Source organism: Branchiostoma floridae, chromosome 3 (genome assembly GCF_000003815.2).
Source record: "Branchiostoma floridae strain S238N-H82 chromosome 3, Bfl_VNyyK, whole genome shotgun sequence".
Classification (NCBI taxonomy): domain Eukaryota; kingdom Metazoa; phylum Chordata; class Leptocardii; order Amphioxiformes; family Branchiostomatidae; genus Branchiostoma; species Branchiostoma floridae.
Window position 1 is genome coordinate 7,687,509 of NC_049981.1, and position 9,383 is coordinate 7,696,891.

Genomic DNA, 9,383 nt, shown 5'->3' on the forward strand with positions numbered 1-9,383 from the left:
TGTTATGCTTCTGCTTCGAAGACTTGGGACAGGATATGCACCGTGCAGTCTTTGTACAAAGCTGCCATTTTAGCTCGTTCTCATACCCCTTCCGCTTGTTTTTTAGAGCGGGGTGTTGATTGGTCACTTGTTTTTTCAACGGTGCATAACACTCTCCTTGAGAATAACCTAAAGGAGCTTTCCTGGAAGGTCGCACATGGGGCTCTCAAAACCAACTACTTGACTTGTTCGATTTGGCACAGAACTCCTTCCCCTCTTTGTCCGAGGAGAAACTGTAGAGCTACGGAGACCGTTACCCATGCCATCTGGTCTTGTGGCGAGGTGCTCCTGACCTGGACTTGGGTCGAAGGGTTCATTAGGCGATGGGTGGTCTCTAGTTTTCGTGTTTCTCGCGCGGTCGCTCTCTATGGTGTTATGTCGTCTACCCTGAAGAAGTGTAAGAGAGATGTCTGCACCTACATTTTGGCCGTCGCTCGGTCTAAGATTTGGTGGTCCAGGTGTCAGGCTCTCTTTGACAATAATTTCGTATCTCACATTGAGCTGGTGTCTCTAATCAAGGAGGCTCTTAGGTTTAAACTCAAGATGGAGTTTGTTCGACTTGGTTCTGAAAGTTTCTTGGCTGAGTGGTGCCAATCTGTTAAATGGGCAAGTGTGCGGACGGGAGTTTTGGTTCTACGTTTTTAGAGTCCTTGACGTAGTAGTCTTTGTTTGGTGCTACAGTCTGTCTTTGCTATTGGTGGATTGTCTGTTAGATGTTCAGTATGTGTGGTCAGTCCTTCACTATGGTGTTCTCCTTCTACTCTCTAGTCCTCTTTATAATTTCCAGTTTGCTTTGATGTGTCGTTTCTTGGCAGAAGGGTGGGCGGGTGCAAGTCTGCCTCGGGTGGAATGGCACATTCTTTTTCTTTGTTTCCATTCATGAGTTGTTTCTTCTTATATTATGATGGTTTTCAGTTTGGTCTCTGTCTGTATTACTAAAACTGTTTGTATACCCAAAATAACAAAGGGCCTTTGGAAGGGGCTTTGGAAGGGCTGGGTTAAAAGGTCCGTCCATGGATCCATGGAAGAAAGCTGGCGTAAAGCCTTGCCTGGCGGCAAGGCAAAAATGTAATTCGAAAACACCGTCGTTATAAATATTGCATTTTGAATCCATTGTCGATCAACTTAATATCCCTGAATACCCTGTTTTTAGAAACAACGGATATAGGTTACCCCGTGGATACTTATGAACTAGCGTTAAAAGTAACTAACGACTAGCGATTGGTGACTAGCAAGAAGAAAAAAGTTGATTATTGTGAAATGGCGGATAGTATCTAGAATGATGATGATGATGATAGTATCTAGAATGTGCCAATGTGCGTTTATCTGCAAAGTATGGACAACTTAAATTCTGTAACACATAAACAGTACATTTCAGTTCATCTTACGTCTACATGTTGGAACACGATTACTCCATGTTCCGTCAGCTTTGCACGTAGTATCAGCAGCGCCGACTATGTCAAATCCCCTGTCACAGTCGAACGTGATCGTGTTCTGGTAGTTGTACGATGCGGCGACAGGGGTCAGCGTTCCGTTCCTTGGGGCCGTCAGTGCAGGACATTGTACAGCTGAAATAGTAAAATTATACCTGTCAAGAAACTTATACGGGATCTATTCGCTATTATGCATAGATTATGTAATGTCTGCTTGCCATGTTCTTTTAAAAATTATGTCTGTCTACATCCTTTAGACGCCCTATTTGAAACGCCACTCTGCGAGGTCACATAATTGCACCCGACTTAACCCTAAAAGACAGATGCGTAATGAGGCGCATATTTATACGAACATTTATATGAACTGGGAAATATTCACAATCCAAGTCATGCAGTTTCAATGCCGACACATCCCTTTACCACACAGCACTGGTTATACCTGGCTGCCTCTTAAATGAGCTAGACATTCTACCCACCCTTCAACAATTTATCCGCAATACATTATGTATTGCGCCATAGACCCCGGGGTCGCGGATAAATACTGTATTCTGCTACCATGAATTAGGGAATTTATTGACATAAGGACGGGGGGCCAACATAGACTTCCAACCACCGAATACAGAAAATGAAGATTACACAGTTTGTTTCTTAAGTTCCCTTTACTATCTCAGTGGTGACTGCGTAGTGCGTACACATTGTAGTTTGAGTGACATTGCTAGCAGACATATGAACTTGGAAGTCGTATGCATGCATAATGCACGTCACCATGCATAAATCATGTAAATGTGTAAGTCATTTGCATAAAAATTATAAAAGCTCTAAATATTTCGTGGAGGTATGAGGTCACCGAACTCTAGTTTAGTAATGACCCTTTTGAAATTATCTAATGTAGGAGTATTGCTTTCACTTTGTAATAGACATTGAGTTATTAAAAGTAATCGTACCCTCGCATGTTGGGACAGTGTCGTTCCATGATCCGTCGGGGTTGCACGTCAAGGTAGTCGCGCCGTTCAGTGTGTATCCCGTGTTACAGGTGGGTGTTACCGTGGCCGGGTAGGTGTACGGTCCGGTAGGACTCAGCGCTCCGTTAGTTGGGGCCGTCAACGCATTACATGGTGTCGCTGTAATGGTGAAATTGACTTGATGAAGAACATTTTTAAAGTTAATGGTTCTACAATTGTTTACGTGTGGCAAGTTTAGGGTCTTCAAGCAGAACGCCTATTTTTCTACAACTTAGTTATCCTTTACTAGAAAGGAAACATTTAGCAAATTACAAATTCAAAAAGAAACAAAATGTTAACCTTCGCGTGGTCTATGGTAAAGTACTGCATGCTATGTTTATCTTTACTCAAAAGCATTACGATGTCCTGCCTTTGTCTATTTCTTTTTAATACCAAAGCGGCCGAATTTGTGTATTTTTTTTTGTCTACTGAGTGATTGGAGAACCATGAAGTCGGCAATATGGGCAGGGACCTTTTTTTTTTCGGTATTTCTTTTTTGGAGGGCGGGTGGGGCTACCACTGAGTTATTCAGTCATGATGCTCGTTATGCATTATCATAATGGCTTAGATGCAAAATACTTTCAAATGATAGATAATGCAACTAAATTGATAAAGAGTCAATGAAGGTATGAGCGGACAAACCTTTCTATAACACAAGTGTCTCAGCTACAAAATGCCAGTGAAGACATTGCCAAGAAATACTGATCGGCTCAAAGTTGTCTTACGTGTGCAAGTTGGAACAGGGTTACTCCATGATCCGTCAGCTTGGCACGTCGCAGAAGCAGCGCCGTTCCGTACGTATCCTGTTTCACAGTTGAAGTTGACCACGTCCTGATAAGAGGTCCTTCCGGTAGGACTCAGTGATCCAAACGCTGGGGCCGTTAACGCCGGACATTGTCTTGCTGCAATAGTGAAATAGTCTTGGTCAATAAGCTTTTAGTGATCTCCGTACTGTTGGAGCGATGTCCGTTACCTGTATCTGTATCGATATATATATATATATATATATATATATATATATATATATATATATATATATATATATATATATAACCGACCTTCGGTGTAACACATCAGCTTCACAAGCACGCAGCGAGGCAGCAGCTGAACGACTTGTCACACCTAACCTTTGCACATTTGACTGCAAATGTTGTTTGAAGCTGTCCAGTTTGGATGCCCATACTGTTCTCGATTGCAACGAATTTCACTCGGTGACTATAGGTACGAACGAACGAACGAGCGAGTATTTAAACATTCAATCTTTTGGTCAATCCTTGGATGAAAACATTGCTGCTCGAAGGCAGCAGTATTTTTTGTCTTTATTTGAGCTGGCGTTTTTAACGTGTAATGCTCGGTAGCTGGTTCACCTGCCAACTTATTAGTTATTTTGTACATCATGCATAATCAGGATATTTTTTTTTGTCTCCAAGTGATATCCACTACAGGTATGTTTCGATTTTGGTTGGTGACACTCCTGTCATATATAGTTGTTCGTACATTATATGCATGGCGATTTGGCTCTGCACCCTCTCCAAATTATCCTTGTTATCAATCGTGTGCAAACAGGACGCAGTTTCTTACCTCATACACATTAAAACACTGTATCTTTTTGATTAGATTTAAAAATAACATCTTGTTGTTGATATTAATCAACTCAAACTGAGCTTACGGTCGCATGTTGGAACAGGGGGACTCCATGTTGTGTCAGCTTGGCACGTTGAGGAAGTAGCGCCGTTCAGTACGTATCCCGTGTTACAGGTGAACGTGATCATGTTCCCGAAGGAGTTCGATCCGGTAGGGGGCGTCCTTGCTCCGTTAGTTGGGGCATTCACCACCGGACATTGGCTGGCTGCAATGGTAAAATAATCCTTGTCAATAAACGTCTATAAACCAAATGTTGCACGCAGGGAGGTTGGTCTTTAAACGACTGTACGGCATCACTCGAATATCGACAATGGTGTGCTTTTTTGTAATGTGGGAGCATTGTTCTCACTATGTAATAAACATAGATTCAATATCTTACGCTGGCAGGTTCCAACAGTGCTGCTCCAACTTCCGTCAGCTTGGCATGTCAAGGGAGAGACTCCGGTCAGTTGATATCCTGTGTTACAGTTGACGTTAACCGTGCTCGGGTAGGAGTATGCCGGTCCGGGAGGACTCAGCGCTCCGTTAGTTGGGGCCGTCAACGTCTGACATGCTCTGGCTGTAATAGTCAAGAACTTTTTATTTACAGGGATCCATTTCTACACTGAAGATGCAAGAAAAAGGACGTCAACGTCTGGTAACCAACGTCTGCGCTAAACTGTCTTGAATTTATACATATTTCATTCGACTTCCTTGCAATACTCTTGTTTTCTATATAATGGTAGATACCTGCAAGCTACATTAATGTACATATCAATGGACATTGCCAGCATACATGTATGTCAACTTGAAAGTCGTCTTACGTGTGCATGTTCCAACATTGTTGTCCCATGTACCGCCAGTTTGGCATGTCAATGGAGAGGCTCCGTTCAGTGTGTATCCCGGGTTACAGTTGACGTTAACCGTGCTTGGGTAGGAGTACGGTCCGGGAGGATTCAGCGCTCCGTTTGCTGGGGCCGTCAACGTTGGGCATGATCTGGCTGTAATGGACAACAAGAGTCCGTAGGACACAACTCTCCGTTAAGTAATCCGTGTGTTTGCGATGTGGCTAAGGTGTTCGATACCTCTTTGACTACACCGACATGCCTTAATGATATAGAAATAACTTACAAAGTATAAAACTTGACGAGCATATCATCCCCTGCAAATTTGGTGATCGTACAATAAGCCGTTTTGAAAATACGAGAGGGCGGGCGAATGAGACCCCCCCCCCCGGTCTACATATGGTTAAGCAAAGTAGCTCTTTATTTAAATTTTTTGTACAAATCTGCTGTTTCCATTTATATCCAAGTTGCTGTTTATTAGTACACACCATAACACACAGGAAGTTACCAATGCAGTGTAGGAAGCTGGAGCCTAGTATCTACCTGGAGTTTCATCTGACTGACATCGTGACAAGAGCTATTTTCTGTGTACTGGTAGACGAACGGGGTTAAAACAACACCTTGCCAAGCATCTGCTTAGAGAAAACCAATTGGCGCGGAACCACAAAAGCCAACAATATCATCAATAACAACATCAATAACCTTTTCGACAATTTCATTAAGGGTGTTTTCTGAAATGTTACACTTACTTTAAAAAAGAAAAGAAAACGTACACCAGCTCACATACTAGCAGAGGCCAAAGAGACATACGAATGCACATACGTACTGACATGACCAATCCCAATACCTCCTTCAATAGGTGTTCCCCATTCACGGAGGTGATAAACGTTTGATCCACTTTTGATAAAATAACGAAGTATGGGAATAACACATTAGTCCCTTTCTTGTTTCACGTAGGCCCTCATCTTCCAAAGGTTGATCTGACACTGTCACACAAAAGTAGCCCAGGACCAACTTCCCTGTATTTCCGCCACGACTCTACTAGTGGCGGACGCGCGGACGCAAGAAGCATATGTCAACGTAAAAGTCATCTTACCTGCGCATGTTCCTACAGACCTGTCCCATGTTCCGTCAGTTCGGCAAGTCAAAGGAGAGTCTCCGGTCAGTGTGTATCCCGGGTTACAGGTGACTTGAACTGTGCTAGGATAGACGTATGTCGGTCCGGCGGGATTCAGCGCTCCGTTAGATGGGGCATTCAACGTCGGGCACGTTCTTCCTGCAAAAGTCGGTAACATTTTGTTAGGCCATCGATATGTTTCTGAAGTGAAGTTTCAACTTCCACATACATCAACGTTTCTTCCTAAATGTCAGGAATTTCCTCCAAGGCATACAGAAAAGAAATCAAACCTATCCGCGTTTTAAAATAGAAGTAGTGCTAGAAGTACGTCTTGCATGCGGATAAATGATAAAAAAATAAAGCCTGCCTCTGTTTTTTAGTCATAAAGTTTATGCGATTTCCTTATAATGCTCGTTTTACTATAATATGTCGAATGCTTACATACTACATTTGTCCATATTGATTGCTAGCATATGTCAACTTGTAAGGTCATCTTACCTGCGCATGTTCCTACAGACCTGTCCCATGTTCCGTCAGCTTGGCACGTCAAAGGAGAGTCTCCGGTCAGTTGGTATCCTGGGTTACAGGTGACTGTAACCTGGTTCGGGTAGGAGTATGTTGGTCCGGGAGGATTCAGCGCTCCGTTAGTTGGGGCCGTCAACGTTGGACATGTTCTGGCTGTAATTGTCAAGAACCTTTTATTACAGGGATCTATCTCTGAAGATGCAAGGAAAAAAGACGTCGACGTCTAATAATAAACGTCTAACCTAAGCTGTCTGGAATTCAGACATGTCGTGCGATTTCCTTGGAATACTTGTTACGCTTGGTACTTCCGTGGAACTTCCTGGTTTGATATCTCGAGTTCTGCTAAGGCTATGGTTTTCAAGTGGTAGACAGCTCTTGATGCCGAGAGTGTGTGGTAAAGGTTTGGGCCCTCTAGCGGCTTTTTTTGGAACTGCAGGGAAGGTTTAGTGTCGGACTTTGAAAGAATAACTCAAGAAGGGGTTGACGGATTGTCATGGTTTTTGATATGTAGATAGCATGAGTGATGCTTCATATTTTATTTATGTGAATTTGAATGCAATTTGCATAATTAATGAGGAAATTGTCTAAGCACGCCCAGTTCCATTAAAGGACCATTGCAACATGCAACATTCAACATAAAATTAGCAGGTGATCTAAGTGTAATGCTTAGGTCCCATTTGCACTGGTGCCCGTCAAGGATGTAGCACAGACCGGGCTCCGAAGCCTAAAACTTGTCCCGTTGGATTGTCGGATACCGGCGGGATACCTCTCGGTGTTCCCCACGGGTAGGTCACGGCGTCTATTTGTCCCCGGGTCCCCGGTTTATTTTAAGTACGACTTAAATTCAACTCAGTGTCCGACCGGGTCCCAGGAACCGCAACTTGTCCCACGGGGCCTCGTAGGGGTCACGCTCGAAATGACCCCCCCCCCCCAACAGCTCGTGAAATGCCCGGCATGGCCCTCTGTTCCAATTGGGATAGAAACCTTAGTTCGGGCCGTCAGAGTAGAACATATCTGACAGCTGTAATACGAAATACAAAAAGAAATACCCTCTGTCAAGAAAGAGATAGTCCCATAGCCTTTTTTAAGGCCATACGGGCATTGTAAAAACCTCCAATGATTGTAAGAAACTTATCCCATACTACAACTTATGTATTAGTTAGATAAGCGTTAAGTTATAGAACTGTTGTTTTGTAGATGCCATACTTTGTACCCCGTACAACTGTTGTGCAATATATAAAGTTATTATTATTATTTTATCCACTGTATCTAGGGCACGGTACTCAATATAGATCGCAGAGCCTATCACTCTCTTTCTACCTCCTATCCAACCTTCCAAACCGAACTTAGGTACCAATTTTTACACATGAGAGAAGTGAGGAATGTTGCGTAAAGTGTCTTTTCCAAGGGCACAACGTCGACGTCATGTCAAAGGGTTCTCAGCCAAGTGCGCTAACCATTATGACGTCCCAGCGACACGACCTGTGTCAAACCCAGAGTCACGATATTCTTCTTCTTCCAAGTAGAGCACGTACATCATTTCTGATCATTAATTGATGTGGGTTGACAGAATCTACCAAGCTGGCCCTTCAGTCGTACAAGTAAAAGTCATCAGGGTTTCATTCTGGCATAAAATATACTACATTTTGTATTTACAATTGACTTCTGAGCCCAACGGTCACCGGTGCAAATATGACCGTAGCATTATGAAGAAATATGCGCGAGTGAGAACCATCAGAAAATGTTAACTCACGGTTGCATGTCGGCGGACTTGCACTCCAGGCACCAGTCACGAGACAGGTAATGCTGGTTTGGCCGACCAGGGTGTACCCGGTGTTACAGGTGAAGGTGACCTGATCCTGGTACTGACGTCTGTTTGTAGGACTCAGCGCACCGTTTGCAAGTGCATTCAGGGCAGGGCATTGGACAACTGGAAACGGATGATGCATTTCAATTAAGATAGTACAACTGTAAATTCCTCTAATCATTACGTTTACTATTCGTGTTCATATAGTGATAATGCCAGACTTCAGGATCAATTCGGATTTGTATTGATTCCTAAGAAGGCGACACGGGTCTTTGAAAATTTGATCAGTGTAAACATTTGTGTTAAAAGAAAGTTAAGCATTGTTCTATGATTACTACCAACCTAGATGATCTTCCATGATATAATGAGAAATAAACTGTTCTAAAGCTCAAAGAATAATTGACTTATCGGAATTTTTCATTATTCTTTGAGTTGGAGAAAAGGTTATTTCACAATATGTAATTTACCAACTTAAATGAATTTTCATGCTAAATTCCCTAATAGTTCTTTCCAATCATGTAAGTCAAACAGATGCGCACCTGAAATCGGTTGATGAATCAAGGGATAAGATATATACAATGTTACATAATTCATTTCATATCTGTAGGACGTGCAATAACGCCAGCTGTCAGATTGTACAATAATTACAGCAGAATGTGGTGTACATGGAACTTGACGAACCTGTGCAGGTGGTACGGCCGTCTCCGACGTATCCCACGTTGCACGTGCAGGTAAAGGTTCCCCCGAACTGTCGGCAGGTGGCCATGGCGTGGCACGGGTGCGGGTCGCACAGGTTACTGGCTGTAAAAGCAAGGTTGAATTCTTAGCTTGTTCATTTACGTTGGCTGTAGTCTGTGTAACATAAACGCTGATGTCCGGAGGCTGAGGCCGGCGGATGTTCGGCGGGCTGCTATAAGCGAGAATTAACCAGGCTAAAGTCATTCTACATAAATTTTGACTGCAATTTCAACCAGAAAATTTGACTTATCTACA

At 43.0% G+C, this 9,383-nt stretch overlaps 1 protein-coding gene across 1 annotated transcript; it reads right to left on the reverse strand.

Annotated features, from left to right (window-relative positions):
- Nucleotides 1–1,260: 1,260 nt before the first annotated feature.
- LOC118412400 (P-selectin-like) lies at nucleotides 1,261–9,193 on the reverse strand. The gene is made up of 10 exons (XM_035815231.1): nucleotides 9,072–9,193; nucleotides 8,337–8,513; nucleotides 6,557–6,736; nucleotides 6,038–6,217; nucleotides 4,921–5,097; nucleotides 4,497–4,676; nucleotides 4,143–4,322; nucleotides 3,199–3,375; nucleotides 2,417–2,593; nucleotides 1,261–1,607 (listed from the first exon to the last, which is right to left on the reverse strand). Exons 1-10 carry the CDS (start codon nucleotides 9,154–9,156, stop codon nucleotides 1,414–1,416), a joined length of 1,707 nt encoding a protein of 568 aa, XP_035671124.1. The 5' UTR covers nucleotides 9,157–9,193; the 3' UTR covers nucleotides 1,261–1,413.
- Between the last annotated feature and the right edge of the window lie 190 nt (nucleotides 9,194–9,383).